Source organism: Lepus europaeus, chromosome 1, assembly GCF_033115175.1.
Source record: "Lepus europaeus isolate LE1 chromosome 1, mLepTim1.pri, whole genome shotgun sequence".
Lineage (NCBI taxonomy): Eukaryota > Metazoa > Chordata > Mammalia > Lagomorpha > Leporidae > Lepus > Lepus europaeus.
In genome coordinates, this window is record NC_084827.1 from 115,901,140 (window position 1) to 115,918,717 (window position 17,578).

The window sequence follows — 17,578 nt, forward strand, 5'->3', positions numbered from 1 at the left end:
TGGGCATAGGTGAGATAGAGCCCTTAACCATTTAGCACAGAGTTTCAGCTCTATGGCTATGGGGGTTAAGTGTGGAGGGAAGGAAGGAAGGAAGGAAGGATTTTAAATGACTGTTTTAGTTACCATGCTCTGTTTTCCTCAGACTGTTTTCTTGTTCGGTTCTATCTGTTTGCAAGAAGATGCTGTTTTTCAACTCCTCCCGTGGCCATTTTCTGTTGTAGGTGCAGGTGGAAATGTCTTCATTTGCAGACTTGGTGTTGGGAGATGTTCAGATACAGGCTTGAAACCTCACAGCCAATAGAAAGTCACCAACTGTGGCTCATTTTTGATTGGACTACTGTATGTGCTTCATGCAATACACTGAAAACAGCCATGCTGTCTGGTCTTCAAGTGACTTTGACCTCATTTATACAGAAGGGAAGCAGTAGGCACCTGGCCATGTCCAGTGTGAAACAAAGCTATAACATGAGCCCCACATCTCAAGGGGCTGTGTCTGGCCAAAGGCCAGCTGCCCTAAGAGAATCTTCACGCCTAACAGCCTCCAGCAGAACCTGGATGGGAAGCTGGGGTGAGCAGACAACACAGATAACCACTAGAGGGAGGCATACATAACAAAAGAAGAATCGTGGGGTCTCCTGTTGGCTGGGTGAGAGAGGCCACTTTCTGTCCAGAGAGTTGATGGGCCATCTGGCTTGCCACCCAAGTCTTGCTTCTTTTTGACCAGACAAGGTGCTATAGCTAAGGGATTTCCAAAGGAAGAACACTGGAATGTGAAGCCAACCTTGGATCAGAATTAAACTTTTGGCAAGTGAACAAATTTTAAACTGTGCTATCAGCTATGCAGCTAGCTAGCAAGCAACAGATGCGGAGAGGCGATGGGCAGGCCCAGCCCAGATTTACCCATTGAGTTTTTGTGCTATGCATTTATATACTCTTATTTAAATAACACTTGTTTTCAAAAACAAACCCCTCTTTAGATAACAGTTTTTAATGACATGGAGAATTTCCTGTTCAGAATGAGCGCCAGGGGGCAGGCCCTGACTCAGAGGCCAGGACACTCCTCCAACATCCCAAACGGGAGTCCCGCCCCTTCACTCCTCATCCAGCTTCTGGCTGATGTGCAGCCTGAGAGGCAGCAGTTGATGGATCAAGTGCTTAGGTCTCTGCCATCCACATAGAAGACCTAGGTTGAGTTCCTGGCTCCTGGCTTCAGCTTGGCCCAGCCATGGCTGTTGTAGGCATTTGAACCAGCAGATGGAGGATCTCTCTCTCTCTCTCTCTCTCTCTCTCTCTCTCTCTCTCTCTCCCTCTCCCCTTTCGAATAATGAAAATAAATACATGAAAAAATTTAAAAAAATAATAGGAAGAATGAGCTCAAGGCAACTAGATCCGGTCTCCATCTGGACAGCTTGCTGCAAGGGTAGACAAGACAAGCGCCATGAAACATACACGTGTTATCTGAAGCCAGACAGACCTGGCTCACATTAGGGATCACCCATTTACTAACCCTTTGACCTTGGACATGGTGCCTCCCTTTGCTGAGTGAGCAGTTTCTGCATCTGCAGAGCACAGATAGTGTTTCCTCAGCTGGGTCCACGTGACAGCTGTCTGGGGCAGAGTGATGTTGAGCTGTGAAATGCCCTCTCCCACCCTATCCCTGACGAGTGGGGCCAGATGCTATTGCAGGGAGTGCTCTCAAAGAAGTGTGTGTTTCTGGAATTCCTGAATGGGCGGAGCAGTAGTCCCCATGGAAGTGTCGACAGTCACTCCTACAAATGCCCTCTCCTTGTTTCAAGTACTGATCGACTGCCAGAAGAAGTAACCATCTTTCGCCTTCTTGGTTTTGACAAAGGGGACCCAGTTCTGTGATTAAAGTGGACTGTTTGATCTGTCTCCTTGCCCACACTGGGTTCTGAAGCCTGGTTGCCTGGTTTCCTTAAGGATCTCACTCTGTGGCTTCCTCTGGGTCAGCGTGTGCCCTCACATTCCAGTCTTAGCTACCAGCTGCCTCCTAGATGCATTGCATTTGTTCCTCTCTTCAGCTCTGAGGCTGCTTCGTTCACCAGTCTCCATCTTCAGGCACACAGCATTATAGGTTAAAACCAATGTCTCGCTTCCATCTCTCAGGCAGGAGGTTGAGATCCTGAGAGTTGATGTGGTAAAGGTATTCCTGGGAGTTCAACCTCTCCAGCAAGATCCCAAGCAGGCAGGGGACTGCTGTCGATGAGGAGCCAGGACGGTGGCGTCGTCCTGGAGCTGAATTCTTCCTGGGCAGCAGGCATTCGCTTTCATTGCCATGTTCCCTCCCTGTGGTTTTGCTTTAAGTGAAATGCCAGGCAGAAAGGCAGAGTCTGAGCATCGGGAAGGGAACGGCACCCAGGTCATCGTCACGTGTTTTACCCGCAGCTTTCATTCACGGTTCTGTCTCCATCTTGAACGTGACTTTGAAACATCCCTACATCCTGTTTAAAAAATAAGCCCTCCCATGTTGATTGAAGAGCACTCTGGCTAGATCTTCTCAAATAATAGCTAATCCGCCCCCTCCCCACATAACTTTTATTTGACGGTGGAATAAGTTATGTGGATTTTCTACTCCTGATTCATTTCCTGTTCATGGTGCCACTGGGGTTGGTTTGTTTCTCATTGGTGTTTGGGGTTTTGTTTCCTCTTGTTTTACTAGTAGCTGCATTTCCAAAGAACATGCCAATGTACAGTTGGGAAAAACAGAGCATTCCAGAAATAGGCAGGCGAATCCAGTGTGGGACTGCAGTTTTGCTATGAGGAACCCGTATATGGGTAACCTGGTTTCCTGTCCTTCCCCCTCGCGGGCTCCCCCTGCCTGACCTGAGCTGTCCCAGGAGTTCCATGTTCCCTTTCATGCCCCTGTGGAGCAAAGCTAAAACCTCTGTTTCCAGCCAGCTGCATCTGCTCTCCCAGAAGATTACTCTTGCTCCTTGTAGGGACATGAGAACAGCGTGTTTAGTGCCTACTTCCATTTATGTGTTTGCTGTAATCTGTGTGACTTTGGCTGAGTACATGGTCTTTCCTACCCTGAAGAGTGTATTGGCCACAAGTCAATCAGTGTGATTCCCTGAGCTCTCAAAAAGAAAAACAAAAAGAAAGAAGAAAGAAAAACTTAGATAAGTAAAAAAAAAAAAAGTTTTCATTAATGATTTCCCCGCTTTTGAAAAACTAATGACATTTTCGTTTCTTATCTAGGTATACTGTGATGTCAGGAACACCTGAAAAAATTTTAGAACATTTTCTAGAAACAATCCGCCTCGAGCCAGCTTTAAACGAAGCAGCAGGTACATACGTAGAATGATTTTGTGTGTCTATTAAATTCGTGCCTAGGAGGTGGTTGTCTGGCTTAGTGGGTAAGATGCCCGCATTTTACATCAAAGCTCCTCACTCCAGCTTCCTTGTTACCTCAGACCCAGGGATGGCTCAGGTAACTGAGTTCCTGGCTGACAGCTCTGGCCCCAGGCCAGACTCAGCTAATGGGGGCATTTGGGGGGTAAAGCAACAAATGGGAACTCACTCTCTGTCTGTGTCTCTAGAGAATGAATGGATAAACAAAGCAAGTAAGCAAGCAAGCATAGCGTTTTATAAATACTTAACGTACATACATACATACTTGAATTCATTCTTGGTGTATGTTCCAAAGCTCTCTCTGGTCCCAGCTCTCCACCGCGGATGGCTTTGACTCCTTCATAAGGACTAGGAGTGGCCTCCACAGGCATCTCTGAAGTTATCGTTCAGATCCCGTCTTCCAGTGCTGGCACTGTGATGTAGCAGATTAAGCCACTGTCTACAGTGCTAGCATTCCATGTGGGTGCCAGATTGAGTCCTGGCTGCTCCTCTTCCAATCAGCTCCCTGTTAATGGCCTGGAAAAGCAGTGGAGGATGGCCCAAGTCCTTGGGCCCCTGTACTCCCATAGGAGACCCAAATGAAGCTCCTGGCTGTGGCTTTGGTCTGGCCCAGCCCTGACCGTGGCAGCCATTTGGGGAGTTAACCAGCAGACGGAAGACTTATCTCTCTCTCTCTCTGCCTCTGCCTCTCCCTCTCTGTAACTCTGCCTTTCAAATAAATAAAAAATCTTAAAAAAAAAAAATCCCACCTTCCATAGCTATTTGACTCCCCTCTATTCCCATAAAACATATGAAGCAGCCTTCATAAGAGGTCTAGCCATGCTCCACTTGGGAATAAAATGGCTCTCTCTGTGCTTGTAGAGTATTGAGCTGCCCCAGAATGTAGCTAGGGTTGCCATAACAAAGCGCCATAAGCCGGTGGTCCAAACAACAGAATCTTATTGTCTCCCAGTTCTGGAGCTAGATGTCTGAGAGGAGAGTGGTGCCAGGATTGATTCCTTCCGAGAGCTTTGGTGGGGAATCTGCTCTGTACTGGTCTCCTAGTGTCTGCTGGTGTGCTGGCCATCTTTGGCATCAATGCATCACCCCACCTCTGCTTCCGTGTTCACGTGGCATCCCCCCCCCCCTCCCGTGCCTCTTCCCTCTGCAGATCTGTCTCCACATCTGCATTTCCCCTTGTGATAAGCCACCAGACATAACAGATTAGGACCCATACAAATCCCCTCACCTTAACTTGATCACCTCTACAAAGAGCCTATTTCCAAGTAAGGTCACATTAGGGGTACTGAGGGTTATGACTACTTCAACATAAATTTGGGGAAGGATAAAATTTAACACATTAGGGCAAGCATTTAACTTAGCAATTAAGACACTTGAGTCCCACATTGGACTATCTGGGTTCGATTCCCTGCTCCTGACTCTGGCTTTCTGCAGTGTAGACCCTGGAGGCAGCAGTGGTGGCTCAAATAATTGGGTCCTCGAATCCCTGGCTCTCTGCACTGGCTTGGCCCAGTCCCAGCCATTGTGGGCGTTGAGAAATAAACCAGCAGATAGGGGGCGTGCTTTCTCGTCTCTCCCTCTCCTTTCCTGTTTCCATTTCTTCTTCCCTTTCAAATAAATAAGTTTAACAAGTCCAGCACATGGCTCTCCTTAGAGTGAGCTGAGCCTTCAGGACCATGACCTCATTTGCACGTTGGGATCCATGTTGTACATGACCTTGGAACAGCCCCCATTCCACTTTCTGTTTTGTTCCTGTGCTACCAGCCTGTCTCTTGGAATGATGTCATGGATCAATATTTTAAGTACATCGTGCTCCATAGAAGAGCTTTTCTCACTAAAAGAAGTTCAGAGATTTATCTCAAGAACTTGGTGGTGGATGAAAATCATTTCTGTAATTGATCATTGCCTTATGGTCAAGGTGAAGTTATCATCATTATTATTATATACCTCCTAAATGTATTTTTACCATCGACTTATTGTTTCTTCTCCTTATCCAATTTTGTAGGGTTTTCCTTTCTTTATTTTTTTTTTAAATTCTGGGGAGTGGTAGACACAAAAGCTCGGATCCCCAGCTCTGGCCTTGATTTTCAACTCAGTGTTTATCCAGCACCTTGTCGGGCAGGAGCTATGCTGGGTGTTTTGAACTAGGCAGTGTGGACAACGGAGCCCCTTCCTGCCCTCAGGGAGCTTATAGTTAGCTAGAGACTCGCAGGAATGTGCAAGTATCTTGAACACAGGCAGAATGTGTTCAGAGCTTCAGGGCCACTGACCAGCTGAGGGGACTTAGGGAAGTGTCATGAGGATGACAGCCTCTGAAGTGGCCCTGAGGGAAGGCTGGTGACCAATCAGCAGCAGTGGTACAAAGCCTTCCATCCTGAGGGGCATCAGTAGTGACATAGAAACAGGCAAGGGAGAATGAGCAGCCTGGTTTCTATAGAACTGTCATGTACACAGGAAGGAGGAAGATAAGGTATAAGATTTTGAGGTACAGATCTTGGAGGGTCTTAAATGCAAAGCTAAGTGTTGGGGAGTGGTCAAAGATGGCTGGGCAAGGAGAATCTGATGGGAGCCTTGCTGAAAAAAGATGACTGTGTGTTGAGAGTGAAGAAACCCTGAGGGACCAGTTAGGAGGGAACTGCTTCCAAGAGGCAGACATAACCTCAAATAAACCAGAGGTCCAGGGTCATGGTTCAGGAAAAACACAGCTGCCTGGGATGTGTGACTGCTCAAAGCAAGCAGCAGAGTCTCCTCTGCAGTCACACTGGCTCAAAGGCAGGTGCTGGTACCTTGGAGAGTGTGGCATCTTACAGATCTTTCCTGCTCATGGAGAGCAAATGTGGACTTCCTTTTAAAGTCACATCTGGGAAAAATGGAGGTTGAATTATTGTAAAGTGGAGACTGGATACCAGAATATTCTACAGCTGCAATTTGACTTGTGCTCCCTCTATTTTTTATTTTAGTGACTAGACTGACATCATCATTGAGCAGTGAACTTCATGCCCTGCTTTGATGATTTTTTTAATTACAAGTAATATTCATGGTTTGGGGATAAATAAATGAGAGTCTTTCTCATAAATCCAAGATACAATTTCCCCCCCATTATTATCCTGAATATTAAAAATAACCCTAGAACAGGTATATGCAGCACATGGGTATGGTGAAGTAGGCGTTCCATGATGTTTATGGATTTACCATGCAATGAGAAATGCGAGAGTTACAGTGAACCTTGTTCACATCACAGAAACCAACATCACTGGCTATGACAGTGTATGCTCTTAATTTACCAGAACATCAATTTTTGACCTAAGACCCATTAGTTCCCTAGACTTTTGACCTCTGTGGCCAGCATTAGTCACTGAGTGACTTGGGAAATCATTTTCTAGCAGGAAATGATGGTTTTAAAATCAGCTCTCAAGTATTAGAAAGCCACATTGAAATGTGAGTTTGGGTGGTTGGCTGTGCAGGAGGACCAGCTCCCCAGCCATGGAACACCCATGCCAAGCCTCTGCATTCCCAAAATTCCAACGACTGTTTAGCTCAGGTCTTCTGGCTGGCGTGTAAGCAGCCCCCGCCTCTCCTATCCTCAAGCAGTGCATTAACTATGCCACAGTACCTCCAGACGTTAAACTCAGATGAGCCACAGGTCTTCCTTGCTTAACATGGAAAGTTCCACACAGCTTCTGTCTGGCACCTTCTCTGCTTCTTCTCTGGCCCAGTGTAATAGGACTGGCGTGATGGGTGACACTGAGTGATGTCCGCCTGGGATCACAACATATGCCAGTGGGCATCATGGTTAAACCTGTAGTCACTGATTCATACTTTGCCAATGCAAGGCCATTAATAACACAGACATTGGAAATCTAACTTACAAATTTGTGTATTTCTCACCCCTTCCTGTTTTGAACGGTGATGTGAGCTTCCTAAGTCTCAGCCATTTTATGATTGAACCTCCCTGTGGCACCCTGAGTTCCAGGTGTCATAGGCATGCTCTGAACTCCTAGACTTGTCCCCAAGGGTGCTGCCACCAGGCCGGCTGGGTCGTGTTGCCTTTGCAGTAAGGACCCTTGCTGCCAAGTTGGGACGTGCACCATTTCCTCCCACTGCAGAGCCGCGGTTGTTGGTCCAGGCTCAGACTTCATTGCATCCTTTTCTGTTGCTCCCCCACCCCGTCACCTGTTCTCTGCTCTGAGCACCTCTTCTTCCCGCCATTCTTTCTACCACCTTCTCCTATCTCATTGCTCTTTCTGGAAATCAGTTTGAAAAGAGATAAAGGGAAACAGCTACTGAGGAATAAATATGGCATGAAATAGAGAAATGACCATGTCTTCATTCTGCATTTATGGTACCACCCATGAGTGACTCTTTAATTATTTATATTTATATTAAGGGCATTCTTTGTGGCTAGGGTGACTAATGCCATTGAGCAAGGGTATCTATGTAAAATATTGTACTTTTGGTTCATTGTCCTAAAAAACTTAGTTTTCATCTCAAACTCAATCCATACCATTAATTTTCTACCAAGTGCTTCTACCAAGTGTACAGTAAACTTGTACTCCAAACCATTGTATAAGAACTAATGGCCAAGAATGAATGAGTAGGCGCTTTGGCTTTCCCAAATTGCCACAATATCCTAATTTCCTCTTCTGCTTTTCTCTCCTTCCAGATTCAGTTTTAAGCGACTTCGTTTTGATGCACTGTGTTTTTATGCCAAACACCCAGCTTTGCCCTGCCCTAGTGGCCCAATATCCTTTTGTTGTTGGTAAGTCTCTGTTTCTCTGGAGACACCTGACAGGTGCACGGCCTCCTCTGAAGGTAAGTCCCCGCCCAGGCAGGGCTGGGCTCTCTGCTCTCCTAAAACTCGAAGAAGCCAGCAGTCTCTCGCTCTGTCCGCCATGCGTGTATGTGGATTTCCTAGACATCACGTGTGTGGAGAAGCATGGACCACATCACCTCAAGAAGGTGATGCTGGCAAGACATACTTGTGCCTGGGAGGAAGGCCAGAGAAGTTAGGGAGACAAAATCTAGGAGTGGCTTAGTGTTTTTTCTGCTGCTTCCACAGACTACCTGAGACAGGGTTATTTATATTGAACAGAAATGCCTTTGTCTCGGGGCTCTGCAAGCTGAGAAGACAAGAGCGTGGTGCTGGTGTCTGGCAAGGACCCCTGTGCTGTTGCATCCCATGGTGGAAGGTGGAAGGGCAAGAGAGCGTGCGAGTGAGCGAGCAAGCAACGTCTGGGCTTTGCTTTCCTAACAAATCCACCCCCACTATTACAACATGAATCTGCCTATCCTCAGAGAGTCTATAAAACCTGCAAAGGTGACTTGGTACAGCTAACCGGAAGGATGGACCGAAGTGTGCATGTGTTCTTCCTCTAAGCTGCAGCGTTAACAAGGTGGCTAACCAGCTGGGGGAAAGGCAATCACCCTTGTTGGGTAGCTTTTTCTTTCTTTGTTGTTGTTTTGTTAAGTTATCATCACACTGACTTAAAACAAATCCACAGAATTTAACATGCTAATGACAGTTCCTCTGGACAGCTTGAAGGCTGAGTTTATTTGGGGCAGCTTTTTAACTCTGTATTGAATTGACTGGTTGATGTACAATATAAAAGAATGCTGAATGAGTTTCCCCATAAGCTTTGGGGAACAGGTGAAAGGGTATTTTCAAATTCCAATTTATTTTTAAAGTAACAAAAATGTAGACTCCAAAATAGTTTGGCCTTTTTAAGCAGTCAAATATATTGAAGGAGAATGATTTTTTTTTTAGCAATCCAATCAATGTTGGCACATTTTCCTTTTTCAGAATTATAATTATACTACCTGATTCTCATTTTCTTATTCACCCATAATTCTCATTTTAAAGTCGGCAGAAGGTGTGAGGGTAGGAGATTTGAGCTGAACGTGCTCCTCAGAGGGAGCTGCAGGGAGGAGATTCGGGTGTTTATTTGCCTGCAAGTCATCTTTCCAAATAACGACAGCTTAATGAGACTTACATATGTTATATAGTCTTTCTGGCTCATATTCAGTTTTTGTCAAGTAAAATGAGCACATTCAGGATCTGTCTGTGCTCTTTTAACTCCATGCATGGTAATCATCATCAGACCTTGGAGATTTGTTGGAAGGAAAAATAAAAGACACTGTTGAGTTGATGAGATGCGCGTTCTTCAATGTGGATGAGCCTAAGGCAAACAAAGCCAGAGAAGTGAACCCCAGTGGGCTACCGTCTTTACAACGCGAGGCCCCAACACTCAGCTTTTGCAACTTCTGACTCTATCACTCATTAGCTTGTTCTCTAAGAGTCGATTAGAAATAGTCATATCACTAACTTCTGTTTTGAAAACTGTTTTGAAAACTTTCCCTGGAGGGAAAGTTCATTCCAGGTCCAGGAAGAGAGGAATAGGGATAATGACAATGACAGGAAGGAAGAGAAGACAAGAGTGAACAGTAGAATCACAGAAGATTCTACTGTGATAACAAATCCAGGGCGGCTGGGTAGAATCTGTACTACCTGCTGCCCTGCCATTACCCTCTTCTCACCTGGCCCTGTAGAACTGAGTTCCCCTTCCTTGTTCAATTTTCAATCAACTCTGTGTGTCAGGTACCATTCTGAATACATTGTCCCATTTTATACGCCTTAAAGAGTTATATAAGTATAGTACTTATATCCTATACCAGTATTATACTACACTGTATAAAAAAACTATAAAAGTATATTACACTTAGAGAATTTTAGTGGATTAGTAGTAGCTTTGTATTACAGATGTGGACCCTGCTACTTCCTCTCCCCTGCCCCTTGCACCCACAAAAAAAAAAAAAAAAAAATGGAGTGGCAAACCCAAAGCAAATGGAACCATTATCTAGGTCTTAGGATCCCAAGTTTGGAGTTTTTCATTTTTTTTCCTTTTTACAACTTATTTCTTTAAAACCATATTTAAATTTATAATGATTCTATCACCTTTCATTAGAGCTTAAGAACTTTTTTTTTTTTTTTGACAGGCAGAGTGGACAGTGAGAGACAGAGAGAAAGGTCTTCCTTTTGCCGTTGGTTCACCCTCCAATGGCCGCCGCGGTAGCGCGCTGCGGCCGGCGCACCGCGCTGATCCGATGGCAGGAGCCAGGTGCTAATCCTGGTCTCCCATGGGGTGCAGGACCCAAGGACTTGGGCCATCCTCCACTGCACTCCCTGGCCACAGCAGAGAGCTGGCCTGGAAGAGGGGCAACCGGGACAGGATCGGTGCCCCGACCGGGACTAGAACCCGGTGTGCCGGCGCCGCAAGGCGGAGGATTAGCCTAGTGAGCCGCGGCGCCCGCAAGAACGTTTGTTAACAATACCTTCATGACCCATGTTTATTGATACTTTGGCCAAAATCAAAGTTGGCCTCATTTGCTGAGATGCAAAAAAGTGCTTTGTAGGACATCATTCTTTCCTAAAACTTCTCCAGGATTTTCTGAATGTGCTCCTAGAAAATGTGCTTTTTCAATTTTCATAGTTTTGCCAATGAGCCATGGCTCTTAGGGCACCTGTCTGCATGTTTGCCTGGGGAGTTCAAGGATGTGACCACAGGCCTGGGGCGAGATTCCGAGGGGGCTGTGGGCCTGCGGACCAGTGAGGACTGGCCAACAGAACTTTCTGCAGTGGTAGAAGCAGTTTTTTCTTCCTTCCTTCCTTCCTTCCTTCCTTCCTTCCTTCCTTCCTTCCTTCCTTCCTTCCTTTGTAAGATTTATTTATTTATTTGAAAGGCAGAGTTACAGAGAAGCAGAGACAGAGGGAGAGAAAGAAGTCTTCGATCCACTGGTTCACTCCCCAGATGGCCACAATGGGTGCAGCTGAGCTAATCCAAAGCCAGGACCAGCCCTGGGCGTTGTGGCCATTTGGAGAGTTAATCAGTATGTGGAAGACTGATGGCTCTCTTTCTCTCTCTCGCTTTCACTCTCGCTCTCATTCTGCCTTTCAAATAAATAAAGTCTGAAAAAAAAAAAAAAAGCTTAATAAGGGAAAGGACTGTTTCCCCAAAGACCATACCACAGTGCTCTACAAAGTTGATGGAAAAATGAAATTAGGGTAAGTTTATTTTGGCATGAATGAATTAAATCCAAGCATAGCTTTTTTCATATTGCACATTTTCCATGAACTTTTTGGAGAGCCCTCTATTCATGTCAGTGTTTCTGTGCTCTGTTAAGGACTCAGTTTCTAGCCTCCTTTCCTCTCGGGGAGATGTGATGTAAGCGTCCCCCAGAAGCTGTGTTATTCTGGTACATTCTGGCCACGTAGACCACCTGTGACTGTCTTTAGGAATAAGGGAATTCAGCAGGAGGATTTGGGATAACACAGAGATCTGAGGCAATCCTTGAGGAGCCTGGGCCTTACACAGGGGCCTAAAGGGTTGGAACTAAGAGGACTGATCTTCTCCAGAGCTCCCCTGCCCCTGGCCTCGGTCCCAAGCCCTGGGCAAGCCTGGCCCAGCTTGCATCACTGCTGTCATCTTGGTCAAACGATGGCAAAGGACTTTCCTGGACTGCTTCACTCAGCTTGCCTACAAAGGAGAGAGAGCAAACAGGAATAGAAGATGGGCAGAAAAATAGCAAACCCCACGGCACTTCAAAAAGGTCATGGAGGGTGAGCATTTGGTGTAGTAGTCAAGACACCGCTTGTGTCACTTGCATCTCATACTGGAATGCCTGGGTTTGAGTCCCAGCTCCATTCCTGATTCCAACATCCTGCCAGTGTGCACCCTAGAAGGCAGCAGTGATAACATGAGCAGTTGGGTCCCTGCCACCCACTTGGGTGACCTGGTTTGAGTCTGAAGCTCCCAGCTTTACCCTGTCTCAGCTCTGGCTATTTTGGGCATTTGGGGAATGAACCAGCAGATGGGAGTGAGTGTGGTGTCTCTCTCTCTCTTTCTCTCTCTCTCTCTCTCTCTCTCTCTCTCTCTCTCCCTTTCAAACAAATAAAGTTCTGAAAAAGTTTAAGTTTGTAGAAAATGAAATTAAAAGACTAAGTTCATTTTGGTACAGAAAATTTCTAAAGCTGTGCATAGTTTCTTCATAATACACATTCTTTATATAATTCACATTTGGAAGTCCCCTCTTACAGATAAACTGCTTAACAGCAACAAAGACACACAATGTAAAACTGAACAGGTTTGTTAAACCCCCTGCTTTTAACAAGAGTTATACAGAATGTAAAATACTCAACCTGTTCCACAGTCAGTTGCTCTAGCTAAGTGTGTTTTTGAAGCACCTACATCTGTGATTTTTCATAGCATCCCCATGAAGAAGTCAGTATTTTCACTGCTTTTTTTTTCCAAATCAATAAACTAGAATAATGAAAAAATTAGAATTTGCTTAGAGAGAGGTAATTAGCTAACATGGAAAAGATTTGAACCTTGAACTCATAACGCCTGTGCCTGCCCTTAATCTACTTTGTGTGTCACTTCCAGTTTTGTGTTTAGCACGCACTTTCCCTGTGGCCGAGGTCTGTTTCACAGCTATATCAGGTCTTTTATGTGCTAATGAGAGAGATTTCACTCACTAGATATACTCTGGACGTGCTTTGACCTGAAGAATACACATGCTTTAGAGTGAATTGAAATATTGTATTTGCTCAATTTCTATACTTTTCATTTCTAGCCTCTCTAATCTTATTCAAATATGTATTTAATATTCAGTTTCACTTTCCTTTAGTCTTAAAAAGAAAATGAAAACTGCCTGTATACAACCCTATTGCCTTTCAAGTGTAACTACTGCCAACATTTTGTTGTGTGTCCTTCTAGTCTTTTTTCTATTCATATACTTACATTTAAATACAAAAATGAGATCATACAGAAATTTCTTATATTGTATCACTAAATATTTTATGAAAGTCTTTCCATACCATAAATATTGCCTTCCTTAAAACATAAAACATCCTTGGGCAGGCAGGCATTTAGCTTAGTGGTTACGATGTCTACATCCCAGATGGAAGTTTCTGGTTCCCAGACTCCCCTCTCGCTCCTGACTCCAGCGTTCGGCTAATACACACCCTGGGGACAGTGGTGATGGCTCAGATGATTGGATTTCTGTCACTTACTTGAGAGACCTGGGTTGAGTTCTCAGCTTCAGCTAAGCCCAGTCCTGACCACTGTGGTCATTTGGGGAGTGAACCAATCAATGAGAGCTTTCTCTCTCCCTTTGTCTCTCTGCCTCTCAATTTAAAAATAAATAAAATATTGGGGCCGGCACTGTGACACAGCAGGTAAAGCCGCTGCTTACAGTGCCAGCATCCCATATGGGCAGGTTCAAGTCCTGGCTGCTCCACTTCTGATCCAGCTCTCCGCTATGGCCTGGAAAAGCAGTAGAAGATGGCCTAAATCCTTGGGCCCCTGCACCTGGGTGGGAGACCTGGAGGAAGCTCCTAGCTCCTGGCTTCGGAACAGATTCAAGCCATTGCGACCATTTGGGGAGTGAACCAACAAGATGGAAGCCCCCCCGCCCCTTCTCTCTCTCTGCCTCTGCCTCTGCCCCTCTGTGACTCTGCCTTTCAATTAAATAAATAAATCTTTTTTTGAAAAAAGATAAAATAAATAAAACATTCTGATTGCAAAATTTCTAATAATCACAAAAAGAGAAGAGAGCAGAACTCACTAAGTATCTTACCATTTAATAATTTTATGAAACCATTCTATAATTTATGAATTAAAATATATAGTATTAATTGAATATAGTCAAATAACTTTATATAAAGTATAATTATATAAATTTGGGAGTGCTTTGCTTTGAATGTTTATTATCAAATTGCTCTCCTATTGTTTTTTTTTTTTAAGATTTATTTATTCATTTGAAAGTCAGAGTTACACAGAGAGAGAAGGAGAAGGAGAGAGAGAGAGGTCTTCCATCTGTTGGTTCACTCCCAAATTGGCAGCAACAGCTGGAGCTGCGCCGATCTGAAGCCAGGAGACAGGAGCTTCTTCCAGGTCTCCCACGAGGGTGCAGAGGCCCAAGGACTTGGGCCATCTTCTACTGCTTTCTCAGGTCATAGCAGAGAGCTGGATTGAAAGTGGAGCAGCTGAGATGGGAACCAGCACTCATATGGGATGCCAGTACTGCAGGCGGTGGCCTTAACCACTACGCCACAGCGCTGGCCCATTTTTTTTTTTTAAGATTTATTTTTATTTATTTGAAATCATAGTTACAGGGATAGAAAAAGAGATCTTCCATCTGTTGGTTCACACTTCAAATGGCCACAAATGGCAGGGCCAACGCCAGGAGGCAAGAGCTTCTTCTGGGTCTCCCACATTGGTGCAGGGGCCAAGGACTTGAGTCATCCTCCCCTGCTCTTCCCAGGTCATTAGTAGGGAGCTGGATTGAAAGTAGAGCAGCTGGGACTTGAACCCGTGCTCATACGGGATGCCGGCATCACAGGCGCAGCTTTATCCTCTATGCCACAACGCTGGCCCCTCTCCTGTTATCTTTACTTTGTGCTTTATGATTATAAACTCTACCCTATTCTTAATTATGCAAATACAGGTTCTCATTCACTTCACTCAGTGATCACCACTCAGTTAAAATTATTTTGACTTTTAGTAACTTATCTCCTGGGTTCAGAGTCTTTTTACGTCACTTACTGTATCTTTCCAAAACTCACTCCCCAAACGTGAGGCAAAAATGACTGGTATATTTTTCCTTTCACTGGACCCATGGGAGAAATCCAGATGCAGGGGAGATACCATGGGTGGCACACATTCTGGCAGATGCTGGGAGGAAGTCTATGTAGCACTGGGGTCACTGTGGCTTGTAGTGGGTTTTGGGGCTGACATCCCAAGCTCCCCGCCATCTTGGTTGGTGAGCCTCGCTGCTCAGAGTAACGGGCTGCCCTTGCCAACGACTGGCTGGCAGATCGCAGGGCCGAGCTAGACTGGGCCACTGGAAATCAGAGTGGCTTCCTGGACTTTGGTGCAGAAATCCTTTCAGCATTTAAGAGAAGGAAAGGGAAACCTGTAACCCCAATTGTCAGCAATAAACTGAGGGGATTGCAGTCTAGGATGAAGCTGAAATGAGCAGACAGGGAAAATGTGAGGTCTGTGATAATATCGTTAGCATTTGGACCAATTCTGAAGCTCTCCCTGCCAATGAATTTTTTTCTTATGTCAATGAACACAAGTCTTTGTTGTTTAGGATGGAGACTTACTGCGTCTAAAAGAATCTTAAGTGAAAATGGTTTATAATTAAACTTACAGAAATTTCAATACAGCCGTCACTTTGGTAAAATATTTTCTATTAGCATACTAATGTTCTCTGGCTTAGTATTCAACATAAATTTTATGCATTGAATTTGGAAATAATTAGTTTCCTGAATCAAAGAGAAAAAAATTGAATATGGATTGGCCACCAATGCTTAGCCTTTTTTTTTTTTTTTAATTTTATTCCTGTACTGAAACAAACACAACAGTTTCCCTTATTGAAAAGACAGAGCCTCCATCATGTATCTCTGTAAAAATGACCTGAAGGTTTTCTCTTAATAAACCGACTTGGGCTCTCTAAGGGGAATATTGATCCAAATGTGCTTTTCTTGTTGAAGAAAAATGTACAGAAATAGCCTCAGATTCATATTCTTTAGATGAAACCAGAGATATATTCATTGGATTTCTAAGGAAAACTGTCAACTTAAATTTTATTATAGCCAAATTTTGCTGTTGTAGCCTCCGTTTGATTGGGAGGATGTTTGATCCCTATGTCACTGTCAGCAGTTTCCTTCTGCAGCTAGTCAGCTTGAGAGTTTATTTCTAACAGAGAAGGTTTGATTTGATGATGAGGTGGATATACTATGTCCCTTGGAAGGAAATGACGTCTTATCAGACATGCCACAAAGCATTGCATGCATATTTTCTCAAACTCGTATCAACACTGCGTGCTGTGTACTCTTTTAGTTCTGTTTTTCCCAAGAAGGAAAGTTAGATTCAACAGCTAAGTAATCTGCCCTCAAGTTACATGGCTTTGAACCCAAGTGATGTAGATTTGAACCCAAGTAGTGTGCTGTGTTGGGCCACGTCCTAATTACTCTGCTGTGAGTGTAAGCCCCTGATTTGAGACTTAGAGAGTAGCCAAGAACTATATTGAACACATTTTATAAATTGTAAAGCTCTACACATGTTGAAATGTTATCATTGTAATCATTCCAACTGTGTATTCTGTTTTTGTTTTGTTTTGTTTTGTTTTTTTATGGTGGACAAAAGACAAATGTCTACAGTAGGAAAGGTGACAAGAAAAATCTTCATTCTAACCCATATAAGCAATGTAGATTTAATTATCCTTTCTTATGATCCTATAGATTAGCCACAGGGGTGCTGCTGGTATTGCTGTATCTGAAACACAAGCATTTGCATTGCTTCCTTGAGTTCAAGTCAAGGAATATTTCTAGATTTTTCTCTCAAAAAAGGGAGAGAATTCTGAAAGTCAATGAGGACAAATATTCTGAGCAACACAATGGCAGATAACTAAACTGACAGCACAAAGGTGCTCCTGTGACCTCAGAGTTAAACAGATGTACATAAGCCTCTGAACAGCCTGTGTTGTAGGACCAGCATTGCAGGGTAAAACCCAGAAGTGCCAGGTCTGATGACAAATTCAAACTGTGTATTGAGAGAGTGTTAGCCAGCGTGGTGGCTCACTTGGCTAATCCTCCGCCTGTAGCGCGGGCACCTCGGGTTCTAGTCCCGGTTGGGGCGCCGGATTCTGTCCCAGTTGCTCCTCTTCCAGTCCAGCTCTCTGCTGTGGCCCGGGAGTGCAGTGGAGGATGGCCCAAGTGCTTGAGCCCTGCACCCACATGGGAGACCAGGAGGAGGCACCTGGCTCCTGGGTTCGGATCAGCACAGCGCGCTGGCCGTGGCGGCCATTTGGGGGGTGAACCAACGGAAAGGAAGACCTTTCTCTCTGTCTCTCTCTCTCCCTGTCTAACTCTGCTTGTTAAAAAAAAAAAAAAAAGAGAGAGAGAGAGAGTTAAGTGATCTCCAGAGGAGGGCTGGTGATCATGCTGTTAGTTTAGAGGTCCTGAGTACTTAATACCAGGGTGCTTCCAAAAGTTCGAGGAAAAATGGAAAATGGAATTTAAAGTGTGAGTTTATTTTGGTACAAAAAACTTTCTGGTGCAAAAAAGTGTTTTGTATGATACATGGACACAGTGTATTATGAAGAAACTGAATGGACAGCCAAAGATTTTTGCAACAAACTCACT

General features: G+C 44.5%; 1 protein-coding gene across 4 annotated transcripts in view; it reads left to right on the forward strand.

The window, feature by feature from the left end:
• The window catches only part of RAPGEF4 (Rap guanine nucleotide exchange factor 4), a 328,711-nt gene that overhangs the window by 268,038 nt on the left and 43,095 nt on the right, over window positions 1-17,578 (forward strand). For all 4 annotated transcript variants that reach the window (XM_062187806.1, XM_062187808.1, XM_062187815.1 and 1 more), the window contains 2 exons: window positions 3,220-3,308; window positions 8,036-8,114. In XM_062187806.1, coding sequence (XP_062043790.1) covers window positions 3,220-3,308; window positions 8,036-8,114 — 168 coding nt within the window. The remainder of the gene's footprint in view (window positions 1-3,219; window positions 3,309-8,035; window positions 8,115-17,578) is intronic.